This window comes from Anolis sagrei, chromosome 2, assembly GCF_037176765.1.
Source record: "Anolis sagrei isolate rAnoSag1 chromosome 2, rAnoSag1.mat, whole genome shotgun sequence".
Lineage (NCBI taxonomy): Eukaryota > Metazoa > Chordata > Lepidosauria > Squamata > Dactyloidae > Anolis > Anolis sagrei.
The window spans coordinates 121,327,173-121,344,134 of record NC_090022.1 but is presented as its reverse complement, the minus strand read 5'-3'; the positions used below and the strand labels follow the sequence as shown (position 1 = coordinate 121,344,134).

The 16,962-nt window shown below is 40.7% G+C and overlaps 1 protein-coding gene across 3 annotated transcripts in view; it reads left to right on the top strand.

Moving 5' to 3' along the window:
• The window catches only part of SEPTIN9 (septin 9), a 259,663-nt gene that overhangs the window by 136,904 nt on the left and 105,797 nt on the right, over positions 1-16,962 (top strand). For all 3 annotated transcript variants that reach the window (XM_060764567.2, XM_060764569.2, XM_060764568.2), the window contains one exon: positions 11,031-11,678. In XM_060764567.2, coding sequence (XP_060620550.2) covers positions 11,031-11,678 — 648 coding nt within the window. The remainder of the gene's footprint in view (positions 1-11,030; positions 11,679-16,962) is intronic.

Below are 16,962 nucleotides of genomic sequence, written 5' to 3'. Positions count from 1 at the left end.
GTCATAGCCTTAAGCCTTCTATGAGGTGTCCTTTCCATATAAGTTTTTCTCCCATTAGTTGCTCACACATCCATCCCTCTCATTCCCTCATCCTAATGTTTGGACATTCCCAGAGGTTTCTGTGGAAGAAGAGAGTGCTATAAAGATAGCCAAGGGGAAGACAAATCATGTTTAAAAATCTTGGATGGATTTCCTTGTCAGAACTGCTTTTTGGTTCACAAAGGGAGGAAAGAAAAGTACATTTGGCAGCTGGGGATAGAAGGCGGGATTGATCTTTCCCCATGAAACTTCCTGACAGGAGGTTCTGCCCATTAGTCAGCTCCCGTTTGCTCCAATTTAGCTTGCTTGCTGTGGTTCCCCTTTGTCACACTGATCTTTAACCTTTCTGGAGGCCATAGTGCTAGCTGGGGAATGGCCTGGTTATGAATGTCAGTTGGTTGCTCTTACTTTCCTCTTTCCCTCTCTCTTTTTTTCTGGGGCAAAGAGAAATCCATCTGACTTCTTGGGTCATTGTTGTTATTGAGAAAGAGTGATGTCATAGAGCATTTAATAAGCTGTCAGGCTCAGCGGGACATGTTTATGCTTAAATGCTGCTCTGAACAAGCTGCATTGGGTATGCATGGTCTCACGGTAAATTCCTAGGAAGAAGCATGGTCTGGATAAGGCTTATATAAATCCAGAGACTTAATGAACTGTATTGTTGAAGGCTTTCATGGCCGGAATCACTGGGTTGTTGTAGGTTTTTTCCGGGCTATATGGCCATGGTCTAGAGGCATTCTCTCCTGACGTTTCGCCTGCATCTATGGCAAGCATCCTCACTACTTCACTACCTTACTACCTCTGAGGATGCTTGCCATAGATGCAGGTGAAACGTCAGGAGAAAATGCCTCTAGAACATGGCCATATAGCCCGAAAAAACCCACAAGAACCTACTTAATGAACTGTTGCTGAACACCTTTCTACTTTTGTACATGCTGTAAGATGTTGTGGTTGGTAAATGTGTTTGATTCTCATGTAGTTGGGCTTGGGTATGGCATAAGGCAACAGACAGAAAGAGATTAAGGGTCACTTTACACTACAGGACTGTAGCACTATAATTTTACTTTCACTGTCATGGCTGCATTCTGTGGAATTCTGGGATTCACAGTCTGTTGATGTAGGTTTAGGGTTCTCAGCCAGAGCACTCCTGTGATGCTTCTTTAAAAAAAAACTACAAACCCTAGGATTGCATAGGATGCAGCCATGGCAGATAAAGGGGAATTATAGTGCTATATCAGGCATGCATAACCTGTGGCCTTCCTGGTGTTTGGGCCTCCAACCCCCAAAATCCCTAACCAGCTTGTCCAATGGTCAGGAATTCTGTGCGCTGAAGTCCAAAATACTTGGAGGGCCACAAGTTGCGCATGCCTGTGATATAAGATTGCCCGATTATAGGAATCATTCTTGGAGGCTTGTTATGGTAGTTATAGTCCAGGAAGACATTTAAGGAACAGATAAAAGACAAGCTTGGGAAAGGCAGATGCAAACGAATGCACAAAAATGCAGGTGCAAACGAATGCACAAAAATATGAAATTCAAACCCTTACAATGTAATTGTATAATGTGATCACAGTTTAGAAATGGAAAGCTGTTTAATAAATAAAATGGTAATCCATACAAGTGTCAGGCCTGAATTGAGGCAAAACCAGCTTCCAAAGTATAAGTAACTGGCCTATCAGTTGTCAGCAGAATAGCAAGAGATGTGGCAGAACTGGTGGATTATGGCAAACTTTAGGGAAAGAAAAGAGAAAATTCAGGCCCTGGAACCAAGTTCTACCTTCTTAGGGACTCAATCTAGGTCTTTTGTGTTTAACACTTCCTTCCTTTTAAAACCCTATCATTTGGCTTTTTGTACAAGACTGTTGTTGGTGTTATTGTTGCATTCCTTCAAATTGTTTCCTGCCTGTGGTGAACCTCAGGTGAACCTTTCACGGGGTTTTCTTGGCAAGAGTTGTTCAAAAGAGTTGTTCAAAAGGCTGAAAGGGTCTGACTTTCCCAAGTTCCCCGATTGGGTTTTGTGGCCAAGCAAGTATTTGAATCCTGGTCTCCTGAGTTGTAATCCAATGCTCAGACCACTATATCATGCTTACTTTCATACTTCTTTATCTGATTTTATAGGGTTGGACTCTTTCTCCTTAGGCTCTAAGAGTTTTCAGCTAAAACAGAGTGCCTAACATGGATTTTTTGGATTCACCCATCTTGTCTTTCATCATAGCCATAACTAGTATGCGCTGTCAACCTTCAAGAACTTAGGTTTGGTTCTCACATTGAAATAAGTTGCCCAACCTTGTTTTAAAATAACAATGGAAATTGTATGTGTCTGTTGTTCAGATGTAACTCCCAGCATCCTTAGTTGGCTATGTTGCCTAGGGTTGCTGGGGCATAAAATCTGACAACATCCAGAGAGTTGAACAATTTCAACCACTTTTCTGGGGAATGGTGGCAAATATAGTCCATTGCACTGCTTCTCTGGCCTTATAGGGGATTTTTGATGCCATATTTTGGATCTTTGTCTTCTTCCAGTAGATGTTTGAGTGCACTGCGCTTGTGCGAACTGGGCTTTCTGGAGTGACTATTTGTTTTCTTGCTCTGCTTCTGAGAATGTTTCTGAAGCAGACCATCCAACTCCTTTGCACACTGTGTCCTCCCCCCCCCCCCCAAGGTTTTGTCACATTCTGCCTTCTGAAGACAAAGTCATTTGTATTATTTACCATCAAATATTTCTGAAGAAGATACATTAGTTTATCTCAGTTTATTGCCATGTTTCTGATTTTGTTTTGTGGTCCTTCAAACAACAGCTTATGTCACAATAGTACGTATTTTAAGTTGTAAGATAATAAATTTATACTTTTACTCATTCAGGTAAATACCGCTAATGCTCTTCAAAATGTATTCTCATAACAAATTTGTGAGGTGGATAGGAAATGGTAAGAAGTCAAAATGATCTAGGTGGTGAATGGCAGAGAAGTTCCTAAGTGTCAGAAATTGTTAGGGATCAAACTGGAAGCTTTATGTTTACATTGGGCTGCCCCATGGGAAACTATAAGCCTGCCTTGGGTCCTTGCATCCAGAAGGATATTGTGTCTGAGTTAGCCCTTGAATGAGTAACAAAGTCGTTCTAGCTATGGTACCATCCCAGTATGTCCTTTGCTGTTGCTTTCATTTCTCACTTCTGTTTGAAGCATGGCTCCAACTTATTCCTCAGCTCTGATTCATCCCTGTTTCTTTCAATGGCTTTTAATCTTTGCTGTCCTCCTCCATTCTGTTTCTTCCTTGCTCCCAATTCTGTGCTTTCTCTGACTTGTCCTTAAATTCTGACTATTTCTTGTTCTCACAGCTCCAACCACTGACCTTCTTCTTAGTTCTGACTTATCCTCGTTTCCTGACTTTGCTCCCTGGCACCTAGTTATCCACTGCTGATCATCTCAGACAGCTGCCAGTCCTAATTTCAAGCTCTGCATTTTAATTTACTATACATTATCCTTGGGAATCCTTGGGAACATTATCGCATAAATACAAAACAATTGAAGTGTCCAGGATGGGGGGGGGGGGGGGGGGTTGACTGATGGAGTGGGAAATGACTGATGGGAAAGTATAGTTTTATTCTCTTTTGAACTCTGCAGAAGTCTGGATTGAGTTTGGTGTAAGTTTTGCAGGAAGTAGCTTCCTCTTCCGTTTTTTGTTGATTTCATTTTCCCGTAGCACTGAATGAATAGAAGCTTTCATATGGATGACACCCATTTGGCTGTGACGTAAAGTTGTTTTTTTAAAAAAAAAAATTACAAAACATCAACAGATGTGATCGGCTCAGCTTCCCTTGTTCCACGTGGATCATACTGAGAATTGCACTGCAGTTGTACTAATAAAGGGAGTGCTTCATGTCAAGTCTTACCTCACAGAGCCTAAAACTCATGGAAGGATCCTCTTGGGAATTCAAGGCATTCAACAACAGACTTTTAGTAATGTACACAGGAAAACCAAGTTTTCAAAGCTCACCAAAACAGGAAAGAAAGAAATGTTTAGCTGTTTGTTGTTTACTATCAACAACAGTTACTCAGCGAACTGATTCAAGTGATATATAATTCATTTGACCATCTTGTGTGATTTTATGAACTAGGGTTCAGATTCTTTCTCATGGAAACTCACTGGGTGAACTTGGATAAGCTGTATGCTTTCAGCCTCAGAGGAAGGCAGTGGCTAACCCTCTCTGGACAAATGTTGCCAAGAAACCCTGTGACAGATCACATCATTTGGGTCACTAGTGGGTTATGAACTGCAGTAGATACCACCAGTGGAGGTGACACCAAAATGACTTCCTATATAATTTTTTTGTGCATGTTTGAGCAGAAATTAATTATTTGTTTATTTTATGCTAGTTCCTATAGTCAGATATAACCACCGAAACATTTTTCAGAATTCCATCTTATATGAGCTGCAGCTAAAACTCTATCCCAGTGGTTGTCAACCTGTGGGTCCCCAGATGTTTTGGCCTTCAACTCCCAGAAATCCTAACAGCTGATAAACTGGCTGGGATTTCTGGGAGTTGTAGGCCAAAACACCTGGGAACCCACAAGTTGAGAACCATTGCTCTATGCTAATTTATGTTTTGGTATCTAAACCTCTATGCTAATTTACTTCTGAACCTTCTAATATATTTGCCCTCTGGTCAGAGCTATCATTACTAATTTTAATGATGTTTCAAATCACATGTTTCTATCTCCATGTTGTTTTTAGTTGCTACTGTTTTTTTTTTATAGCAAACACTTTTGTCAAGTAGCCTGGTATTTTAGCTGTAATACTATGTTGTGGACTGGTGTGGGAAGAGGTCCACACTGCACTGGGTGACACCAATCCTAGTGATGTTGCTGGTTCATATAGGAACACCACAAGCTGGAAATGACATGTAAGCTAACAACAACAGTAACAACAACTTGTGTTTGATCAGATATGCACAAAAAAGTGTGAATTTCAACTTGATTGTTTAAAACAACATAAAAGAAAAGTGAGGTGAGGGAAGATGGCATCTAACAACATCTTTTAAGATTATGTCAGCATACACTTTCATGGACAGAAATCCTCTAGTTCAGATACAATGAAGAATTAAATTGAAATTTATTTTAAAAATCTGTATTGCTTTAAAAATGCTTCATCAAAATTGGTCATCTAATATCGCTCAATACCCTTGACATCACGATCCATTACCCTATCTGGAGTTCCATTTCTCCATGCAGTTCAACAATATCCAGCGGGCTGCTGACTCCAAACAAAACTTGATCTAAATTAAATCTGAGTGTAGTTCAAAGTGGGGAGAAGAGGACAGAATCTAATTCCGAGATGGCAGAACCAAGTATAGATTTTTCAAGGGTTATGACGTATTTCTAATGGTTTTTCATTTCTCTTCTTCTGCATACCAAGATAGTAGATGTCATTAGTTGACATGGATGACCAAATTAAGCTCATAATTGTCAAGAAGCAATTCTATTTTGATTCTATTATAAATACGCACGTGACAGAAGTGGAGGGATCGATTAATACAAGCTCCTGGTAAAAAAATAATCAGCGGCTTTTGGAGTGCTTTCAGAAATCAGATCATTTATTCCTAAAATATTCTGATGTTTACTCTTCCAGTAAAAACAGGCTTCATAATTAAACTGCCAACTCTATGGGCGAATCTGTAATGCCCATGCTTTGACAGTAAAGGAAGCAACCAGGGTTAATGAGGAGGGAGCCAAGTGCCCACTGTTCTGGACAGGCAACTGAGCCCCAACTATGTTTCAAATGTTTTTACCTTTGGGGTAGCGCTATTCCCAGTTAGATGGATGCCACTCTTTCAGATCTTTATAGTGGTCAATTAGTGTTGATGTGTGAAAGCAATAATTCTGCTTACTGAAAGTCAATTTCTCTGGGCTCATAAAATAGTCCTTTTGTTATATGTGCAGTAGTGAGGACACACATATAACAAATTGATTCTCATCCTGATATGGTCTTGAGCAGATCCCTTCTGCTCTGATTTATTTATTCTAGTCGTGCCCAATCATATGGTTATATGCAATGGGATCCATCAAAGTGCTTGGTTTATTGTGGCATCAGTACTTGACCCATCCATGGGGTGGGTGATGCATATGAGTTAAGGGAATTACATAGAGAGATACAACTACAACAGCAATTCTGTATCCTTTGTGAAAGGGTATAAAAGAAACCTGAAATATCATTCAGAATAACTGAGAAAAAGATAATTCTAGCATAAGCTACCTTGGACTACAGTCTACTACAGAAGATGCAGTGAAATGAACTGGAGTCCACAAAAACTAGGAAATTCCTTTTCTCCATTACTCTCAGAGGTGCTACAGGACTCATATATACCTTTTTTGTGATTATACAAAGAGACGCAGCCCTGTCTACTCTCTGGGATCTTTCTTCTGATCAGATCTGCCCTCCCCCTCTTTTTCAGGCAGCTGCAATAAAAACTTTTTAAAAACTTGGACATCTGCCAGTCAATCATGCCTCAATTTTAAAAGCAAGCCTGGAAGATTATGATTTCAGTGTCTGTGGGTCTAAGAACAAACCACACAACTTTGGGAGGTTTTTGCAACAGGGCAAAACAGAGCCCTGGCTGGAGATGAAGGATGGCCCAGTATTTGGGCTTGCTTTGTTTCAGATTCCAGGGCCCCAGCATCCTGTGGGGAGGGGAGGTCAGGAGGCAAAGTCCTTTGGAGCACCCGCTTTGTTTATTTTCCTTTTTATAAGCCCAGGAGAGGCTGTTTTTAAAAGCTCCCTCCTCCTCATGTGATACTTCCTGAAAGCTTGTCCTCCTGAACTTCTATTACCTGAAATAAGGGAGGGCGAAGTGGGAAAAAGAGAAGAAAAAGCAAGCCTTAGTTTAGCAATGCAACAGGAAATTGGAGGAAGGGAAGGTTTGGTGCAAGGGTTGAGGCAGGCAGCCCTGAAGTCAGGATAACTTTTACTTCCTCCATTTTTTTGGAGGGGGGGGGGATTAAAAGTATTTTCATCTGCTGACTGTCAAATATTTATGTGAGGGGGCAAACACACACACATCCCATTTCTGAGTTCTTCCGCAATGAGGACACCAGTTTCCATCTGGAAGGCAGTCCTGGTCAGGGTTGGCTTGACGCACCTTCCTCCTGGCACATTTCTCCCTTTTGTCCTCCCTCCGTACGTCTTTGAATTCTGAATCACTGCTGGTCACAGCTGACCTTCAGTCAGAGTTCTCAAGGGTCAGGGCTTCCCAGTTCTTGGTGTCTATGCCACAGTTTTAAAGGTTGGCTTTAAGCCCATCTTTTAATCTCTTTTCCTGTCCACCAACATTACGTTTTCCATTCTTGAGTTGGGAGTATGGTAACTGCTTTGGAAAATTGTGTTTTGGCATTCAGACAATATGGCCAGTGCAGTAGTTGATGGCATAGGAACATCACTTCAGTGCTGGTGGTCTTTGCTTCTTCCAGCACACTGACATTTGTCCACATATCTTCCCAAGATATTTGCAGGATTTTTCGGATACAATATTTATGGAATCGTTCCAGGAGTTGAGTGTACCATCTGTAGACAGTCCACATTTTGCAGGTGAATAGCAGGTTTGGGAGGACAATAGCTTTATAAATAAGCGTCTTAGTCTCCCTATGGATGTCCCAGTCCTCAAACACTCTCTGCTTCATTCGGAAAAAATGCTGCACTCATAGGGCTCAGATGGCATTATATTTCAGCGTCAATGTTGCCTTTTGTGGAGGGATGGCTGCCAAGGTAGCAAAAACGGTCAACATTTTCTTTGTATAACATAGAGAGGGGTTAACACCCTTGTGGTCTTTGTTTTGATGTCTGTGCCCCTGTTCAGAAGATTTCACTTCACTTTCTGTCCCTCTGATTGGATTTTGAAAAAATGGCTTGTTGTAGGAACAAGGATTGGTGATAAAGGTTCAGTGGAAACACTTTTCCCCATGATAACTCTTTCAGGAGTGAATTTCCTTTCCCAGGGGTAGATTTCTCTCACTTCCTGTTGTCTCACCCCAGTTCTTAACTGTGAGTAACTTGTAAGTTGAATGCTTATAACTTTAGAACTGCCTGTACTTTAAAAATCTGAATGTCCTCACTCACCATGGTCCTTCTTCAACAACAACAACAACAGATCACAGGGTACAGGATGAGGCAGCTCTTCAACCATGTGAAGCCACATCCTTATAACTGCACACTTACTATAACTTCAAAAGTTAAGCCATACTGCAAAAATATTAAAATAATTCCTCATTAAGTAATAATAATAACACAATGTAATTATACCTTTACTTATGGGGAAAGGAGGCTGCTAAAGTGAAAAGGTAATCAGTTCCAAGCTCTGGACCATGTACACTTTTTGGGAATATTCCAGATTGAGTAAAGGTTAAGCAATGTCTTTGGGAGCCAGACATACTGATGGGAATAAAAGCTCTTGCCATGACATCCCCTAAAATTACACAGGGAACTGTAGCCAAAAGACTTTTTAGACCATTTGCAATCAGTCTAAGAAATTTATATCCCTCTCCCTCACCTCCTCTTCCGCTCATGTACTCTGTTAGTTCCCTGGCCCAAGGACCTTTCTGCTTTTCTTATATTTCTCCCATCAAGTTGCAGCTTACTTCATCTAACATCATATGGTTCTTACTTACTTATCACAGCTGTACAGCCCCTCCCTCCAATCCCTACTGCATTTTCTTTCAACTTCTTCCCCTTCCTGCTTTAAGGTCCCCACCTCTTTCTGGGCCCCTTCTTTTATCTAGCCGCATTGTCTCTTACCTTCACCTCACTCCACTACAAATCACATCTGCGTGGGCTTTGTAAGTTCCCCTTCAAACATTTTACAGAAATAATTGAGATTGATTTGCAAACTTCCGAAGGCTAGGCTTGTTCGTCCCTAGTTTAGAAGAATGCAGAATACGATTGCCTCATTACCTCATTTGTTGAAATTCTCTGGGGTTTCTTTTAACTTATTGCTCAGTGCTTTTGAAACTCTCATTACTCACTGTGCTGTTGTCTTCATTTGATAGCAATAAAGATTGGATGTTTTCTGAGTGGTAGTTTTAACTGAGCAGACACTTAACCGCTTTCAAAACATAAAGTGTCTCATTACTTAGCAAATGCAGTATGTAAACAGCCATTTATCTTAATTGGTGGTAATGCACAAACCAGGAAGGTTAAGTATAATTCAGCAAACACACTGGGATGTTTCCAGGCTTCAGTGCGTGCTGCACTGATACTCCCATCAAGAACAAACCACTGAAATGCCACAGCAACTGCCTTGCTAATGCAGATGTTATCCTATATACTCTGCTAGTGTCTCCTTCTTCTGAGAGTGACTTCCAGGTGCTTCTGAAATATAAAATACTATGGAAAGTGAACTGATAGGACAATAAGAAAACAGCTCATAATTTAAATATAATCAAAGTGTTTCAAGTAAAATCAATCATTGTGCTATTCTGTTCCAGATTTTGTTTCTTTTCTGCTTTTTGCTGCTAAAATTTGTATTTACTTTATGGAAAATATACCTTTGCTACAAAATGCGCTTTATATGTGTGTGTGCATATGTGTGCGTGCATAGTGCAATCATTTTTTAAATGTACTGTGGTCATCATGTCTATGTGCTCACAACTCACAGATTTAATTCATTGTTGCACATTTGAATCCTCAGTGGTGAACACACCAGTTGTTTTTTTCTGTCTTTAGGATGGGCAGGCTTCCTTTGCAAGGCAGAATGGGGCAGCTGGTAGGACTTGCCATCACTACTCCTGCTACTCTTTGCAATTTCTAATAGGGGCTTACTGTATAAGTCCATTGAGACTGGGAATGCAAGGTGAGGCTTATATAGTAAACTCCTATTAAAATGCATAGGGAAGCAGTGGAGGCATGCCCCCCTTTTCATGCTCTCTTGCCTCTGGGGAGTCTGAAAAATGTAGCGCTTTTGGTGGCATGGGCTTGCTACGGCCTCAGCTGCTACCCTATGCTATTTTTAAGGGACTTGAGGATGCATGATTTTTGGCATCTGCAGAGGGACACACAGAGATACTGTGGTCCATGGTATATTTTGCTCAAATGGGTAGTTTGTGATCATGGGCATCCTGTCCACTTAAGATTTGTGATTTTCAGGCCATTGATCAAGATGATTCAATATTTTTCTTTATTTTGATCATATACTTAGTCATTAACCCATCTAACTAGCAATAGTGTTGCCTGCCTGCTTTCCTGCCTGCCTGCTTCCCTCCCTGGATTTACCTGTACTTGCCCCTTCATCCTTTTAGCTAAATCCCTTGATACAGAGAGATGCTATGCATGGTGCCCTGCCACTGAGTCTCCCTCCCTTAAGATGCCTGTCTTTTCCTGAGAGTGTGAGTGCTCCTTGCAGGGATCTAATAATGAAGGATCAATTTCTCTGCAATGTTGTATTTGCTGGGTTGTATACTTAGAACATATTTCTTTTGCATTACTAGTCATTAGCGTTTCTACATCTCTGAATGTGGCTATCATTCTGTGTGTTTACCCATTGTGTTCCACAATAGAAATAGAAAGGTCTATGCAGTTAGATGTGTACCTATCACGTATTAAAAATGTGAAATACTGTCCTCCAGGATGATTTTCTTGTTTTTATCAAGTATAACTGGAGCATTTACTGTACATCACTGCCATCAGGTTATTGCAAATGTCTAAAACAGCCACTAGGTGACAAAGTACACATATTTTCATGACCCCAACTTTCAGTTAAGGGGCCCCATATGGGGTCATACCCCACAGTTTAAAAAGCTTTTCTTTAGACTATAATTGTCCTATAGGTCATAGAACAAACCACCATTTGTTTTCCCTATGTAGTTTGTTCTTCTCCTATCCCAGTGGTTCTCAACTTGTGTGTCCCCAGGTGTTTTGGTTTACAACTCCCAGAAATCCCAGCCAGTTTCTCCTATCACCAGAGTTTGGGAACTATTAAAAATAATGGTTATGTTTATATCTTTCAGCTCTGAAAAGATCTTTTGAGGTTGAAGAGGTAGATCAATCATCAAATTCTTCCACTCCTCAAAGACGGACACCCAATACACTTGTTCGGTCTGCAGTATCCAGCTCCACACAAAAATTCCAAGATCTTAGTGCCAGTCCTTCCAGACATGTGGATCCTTCTGCACAAAGATCTCCCATGTCCTCTCTGAAAAGAGTTGATATCTCTGGGCCAAAACATCCTGAAACAGTGTCCAGAAGAACAGAGATCTCCATTGACATCTCATCTAAGCAGGTGGAGAATTCCACAGCAGGAGCCACAAGATTTGGCATGAAGAGAGCAGATGTTTTGGGGCACAAGCCCCCTGAGACCGCTCCCAGAAGGACTGAGATCAGTATAGGCAAGCCTCAGGACCAAGCTCTCCGCAGAATGGAGGTTCCCACAAAGATCCCAGAGCCAACACAACGTAAAGTTGATGCCACTAGTCCACCTATGCCTGATGTTGCCACCAAACGTGTGGAAATCCAGGTAACAAAATCATCAGAGGCCCCAATACCACCTGCCAGGCAAATTGAAAATGCAGAGCACTTCCCAACCAACCAGCATCTGCCACCAGAACCAAGACTACACCTAGGGGGAATGTCAGAGGGTCTCCCCAAAAGCCAAGAAGGTAAGTGAAGGAATGGTTGTTTTTTAAACTGCCCATCTTTGCTTGTGTATAAAGTTACTTGAATTGTTCTAATGCTGTTCTGCTATCCATATGGATTATTATTGTCAGCTGCTGTTTTGAAATTAGATAATTAATATGTTTGCTCATATTTTCATTGCATTTGGATGGTTGACATGTGTTTTGTGCTGTTTCAATTAAATGAATGGACTGTAAGCCTGTCTGTGTAATAATTGCAAAATGGACCCATGTTCAGATGCACTTTGTGACTTTCCTATGTTACAGTGTTAACACAGTAATAGTAAAGTGCTTTTTTTGATCTGGTAATAGTTTAATGTAATGTTTTAGCATAAATTAAATCATTGATTTAAAAGCTTGATGCCTCCAGATGTTTTAGACTTCAGCTCCCAGAAGCTTCACTGCCTTGGCCAATGATCAAGAATTCTGGAAGCTGAAGTCCAAAACACCTGGAAGACCAGAGGCCACTTTGAGAACAGAGAGCTCTGATCTGTGGATGATTATTGGGAATATCTCACTTCAGAACTTCTGATGATTTGGTACAAACTGGGAATTCAAGAATGCTGTCTTTTTCAAAAGGAGTTAGCTCTGGTGAAGGTTTGCTGTTGAGAACCTTATCAGGGCTGCAATTGCCTTATGTGGTTGAGTATCTCGAAAGGCAGATTGGATATACTTAATTTAGAAAAAGAGAGTACTGGGAACATCTCCCTGAGGAAAGAGTTCAGCCAACAAAGTTGTAATGTGCGCCTGATTTTCGCAGCAGTCCATTTTTGCCTGATGTTTGTTGTGCAGAATTGTATTATTGTAACAAATAAAGCAAATGAAAAACAGTCTTTCTATTTAGTGAAATTTGGGATTCTTTTCCCTCTGGATACTGTAATTGGAGATAATATTTTTTCCTATGGACTAAAGCCGCTTGTAAATTTGCATCTCTGTTTTATGTTAGTTCTATATTGTTTTCAGTTAATCTCTGTGTTATATCACTTCCTTTCATTTCCTACTCAGTCTTCATTCTCTCCTCTACTAGGAGTAATTTTCCTGTCTAATATCACATATTCTTCCTGTCCAGTCCATGAAATGTGGTGCATGTTAGTTGATAATTTGGAGACATTATCCCTGCCTATTGTTGGCTCTTCAGATAAACAGCTTCTGCTACCATTTCTGCCTTGCTGCTTTACCAGCTATCCCATCAGACATTGCAAGTAGGATTGAGGGGTTTTTGCATCTCCTCTGGGACACATGATAGAAGTTATTTCTTTTCTCTCTTTTGCTCCAGTTGCCTTCACCCTTTGAAGCCCGCAAATTTCAAAATGCCTGTGCAACATGTTAATGGGGTGTGTTGTTTCATTTTGTGAGGTATGTCAGAAGATGTTTGAGTTTCTAATCAGTTATCAAGGGAACATACCTTTGATTGGGGTTATTTGATTTAGTAGCTCTGGAAAGCATGGTCATTTACTCCATACCACCATCAACTATTCCAGGGTTGCTTTTTCTTTTAATGTTCTTAAACTTCCTTAGCTGGACTTATCACTCATACCCTGGAACAACTGGAAAGGGCTTCCACAATACCCCCCTTACCAAAGCACATTAGGAAAAAACTGTACTTTGTTGTGTATGGACAAGCAAGTATCTTCTGGATATTTTCTGGAACATGGCCATACAGCCTGGAAAACTCACAGCAACCAGTGATCCCAGCCATGAAAGCCTTCAACAACATAAGAAAGTATCTTCTTTCATAAAGTCTAGATTGTGAGAGAAGTGAAAACAAGACCTAATCCAAATGAAAATAAATGGAAGCGAGAAAATAGCTCCTAAACAAAAACATTAGCAGAAACAGCAGCAGAAGAAAGATGCAAAACAGCAAAGAGTGAAACAAAAGAATATTTGGCTCATCTCTGTTTGCACATAAACAAATTATATGGCAACACAACTGTATTGATCAGAGGCAATGTGACCCATCCATTTAAACCCTTATCTTAGTGTGATCTGAGTTCCCTGGAGAGCTGAGATTAGCATCATGTGGGATAAAGCTCTTCACTGGAGTCTGGAGACAGAAGCTATGCCATAGCAAACAGCTGCCTGAAAGTGGGGATGTGGGTGACTTAAAGGGGTCTCCAGTGTCCCAGGACAGCTGCTGAGGGTAAGGCTTGAACAATGACAGCAACTGTCTGGCAGGAGATTTAAAGCATGAGGCAGCAACATTCAGTGAGATAAATACAAAGGGGTCTTTTAGTTCTATAGATGCTCTGTGTCTGCTACAAGAGCAGAGGAACTGAAAGCAAATGGATGGGATTGGCCTTGCATCTCTTTATCTGTTCTTCTGTGTTCAAATTTATTGCCCAGAAAAAGCATTGATTTGGTTGCTCTAAAGATGTCCAGGTACCAACACACTCTCATCTCTTCAATTTCTTCTTTCTCCCATGCAGCTCTATCATTTGCATTGACATTGTCCATATCATGGGCAAATGTATCTCTTTGGTCTTTTGTATCTGTTGAAAGATGGTTACTATGATTTTGTGGGTGAAGTTTATCAAAGTGAATGAGGGGTTTCCTCTGAAATTCTGGTCAATTTCAAAAATTCTGGAGAATGAACCCAAGACAGTCCTTGCCTATGCCAATATTCCACTTGACTCCAAAAGATGCAGTTCTCTATTATCTTTATTATTTGAAGAATATCCCTAGATTATTTTCATTTTTTGTATCAGGGGTAACTTAAGATAGGGTAATGGAAAGAGTGGTTTCAGATTAGAGTACAATATTAGAGTACAGTATTGCTTTGTATTAAAGTCTTGGTGGCACAGAGCTAGGGAGGGATAAAAAAGAAAAAAAACCCTTTATTTTGAACATATAAAATCCGGTCATATGCTATAGATGCCACTGATCTCCAGCACTATTCTTGTATGGATGAGAGTAGAAAAAAATAAAAAATGCATCATTTCTTTTTTAAAAATAAGCATAACTTCTGTGTCAGGTTTGATTCTAATAACTTCCCCTCTTTTTCTACACTTATGTTTCAACCATCTATTTTTCCTAAAATAAATTTACACCAATGTAAATGTACCTTTGGTGGGATTTGGTGGAATTTGGCTCCAGGGCTCTCTATAGATACCAGTATCTATGGATGCTCACATGCCATTATGTACAGTGGTGTCGTAATATGACGCCCCTTATATAAAATGGCAAAATCAAGCTTTGCTTTTGTGTGTGTGGCAATATTTTCAAACCATGTATGATTGAATCCGTTGATGTAGAATTCATGGATATGGGAGGCGACTGTATTTTACCTTTAGGCAGCTATTGCTGGACCGCAAACAATTATTGTTAACAAAAGGTGCATCATCAAGGGTGATTCCTTGTGGCCAAGTATGATTGTCTTCTAAAGACAGAGTTTGGGCAGTGAGTCTGTAAGTGACTTTTGGATCTGCATGGTCTTTCACAATGAATACATAGATTTCTAGGTGGAAGACGATCCCAACAAGGGTTTACTTGATGAGCATTCCTGTTATCCATTTCTCCCTTTCACCCTCTATTCGTGCCTCTTAAAAATCCATTGCATTGTTGATAACTACAGTGTCCATATGTTCTACATTCTAAAATTCGTTTCTTTTTTGACTGCAAGGTGGTGACCCCTCTGGATGCGGCAGTTCAGTCAGGGATAAATAAGAGAGGCAAACAGTGCTTAGGGCACCCTTTCTTGCCCTTTCCCCATATGGGGTGAGCACAGTGGATCCTAAAAAGGGCTGCTCATGTCATGGATACAGCTGCCAAACTATTCAACTGCCTTAGACCTTGAGTTAGAATGACTGGATCCATATCCACTGCGTAGGTATCGGTCCATAGCTGGGGGCTTCTAGATTTCACAGTCCTGCCCCCATCACCATTTGCTGATCACCATGGGACTTTTGTTGTTTTTGGTTTGACCTGTAAGATGCCTGTGCATGAATTTGTTTTATGTGTGGAGATCAGTGCACAGTGATCAACACACAATCTTCACAAAAATGGCATGGTTAACATGACAACTGATGACCTCTCAGCAGTCTTCACAGCTATTATAACGTACCATATTATTATCTGCCTGCTCTGCCCCTGAGGTTTTCAGATTGTTATTTGTCTGGTTCCTCCCCTTTGACCCCACTGCCATGGGAGATCCCTCTGGGAGAACATGCTTCCTATAGCTTTGCTCATAGGAACACACAAGCCCCCTCACTACAACAAGGTGACAATGAAGTAAGGAGGACGAAAGGTGCATATTACCGAGGACCCTATTTATAAGACATGTATTAGAGGCATTATTTGATAAAGCCTCCTCCCAGCTTTTCTGACAGTCTTTATCTCTTAGCTGATGGTCAACGGTGGCATTAATGCCCTTCGATCAGTAAGTTAAGTAACATTGTATCTAGAAGATACCAATTTGTGGAAGGTTGGTCTGTGTACTATATAATATTATACAATATGCCCCAAATAACTCAAGTAATCTATTCCAGGACCCTTCAAGTAATACCATTTTCACTTATAATCTGGAATCCTAATTTCCTTAAACATATTATGTCTTGGGTTTCCACCTGGAGGTCCACAGATGCCTAGAGAGGTGTCCTCTCTAGGTTTTCAGTCTGATTCTATGGTCAAATTCCACAACTTTTAGCAGAAGTTGACCATAGAATCACACTGGATGCCTAGAAAGCACACTTCTTCAGGCATCCCTAGGTCCTCCAGTTTGGTTATATGGATTTCAAAGCTCTTTGTGTATAACTGAGACAGTGTTCAATGAATTTGTATACTAAGCAGGGCTCCTATATAATGGGAATAGCATGAATGTCTTCTAGCTATTATAATTATCTCCTAGGCAAGTGTGTGCTTTGCTCCCAGCCTCTGTTCCCTCTCTCTGTCCCTTTCCATAGTGACTTCCTATGACATGTTATTTGGTTTGAAGACACTGCACAACCCAATGTCACAAAATGAGCATTCATGAAATATCAAACGAAGAACAACTGGCTCCCCAAGCACAATGCCAAGAATAAACCTAGCTTCCTTTCACCATGGATGCAATGGGCCCACTGATTTTTGATTATTCAAAAGGGTGATGACAGTTTGGTGGCTGGGCTTCTTGAAACTTAAGTGAGGCCATATATAAAGAGCAGAGAACAGCTGCTGAGGCTTCATTTGAGGTCAGGGGTCCTGTGCTCCTCTCTTCTTCCAAAGTGCTCCTCTCGACTAGAATTCAAGCTAGGCATATTTTAAGCAGATCTGAAATGGAACCCCACCTGCACCC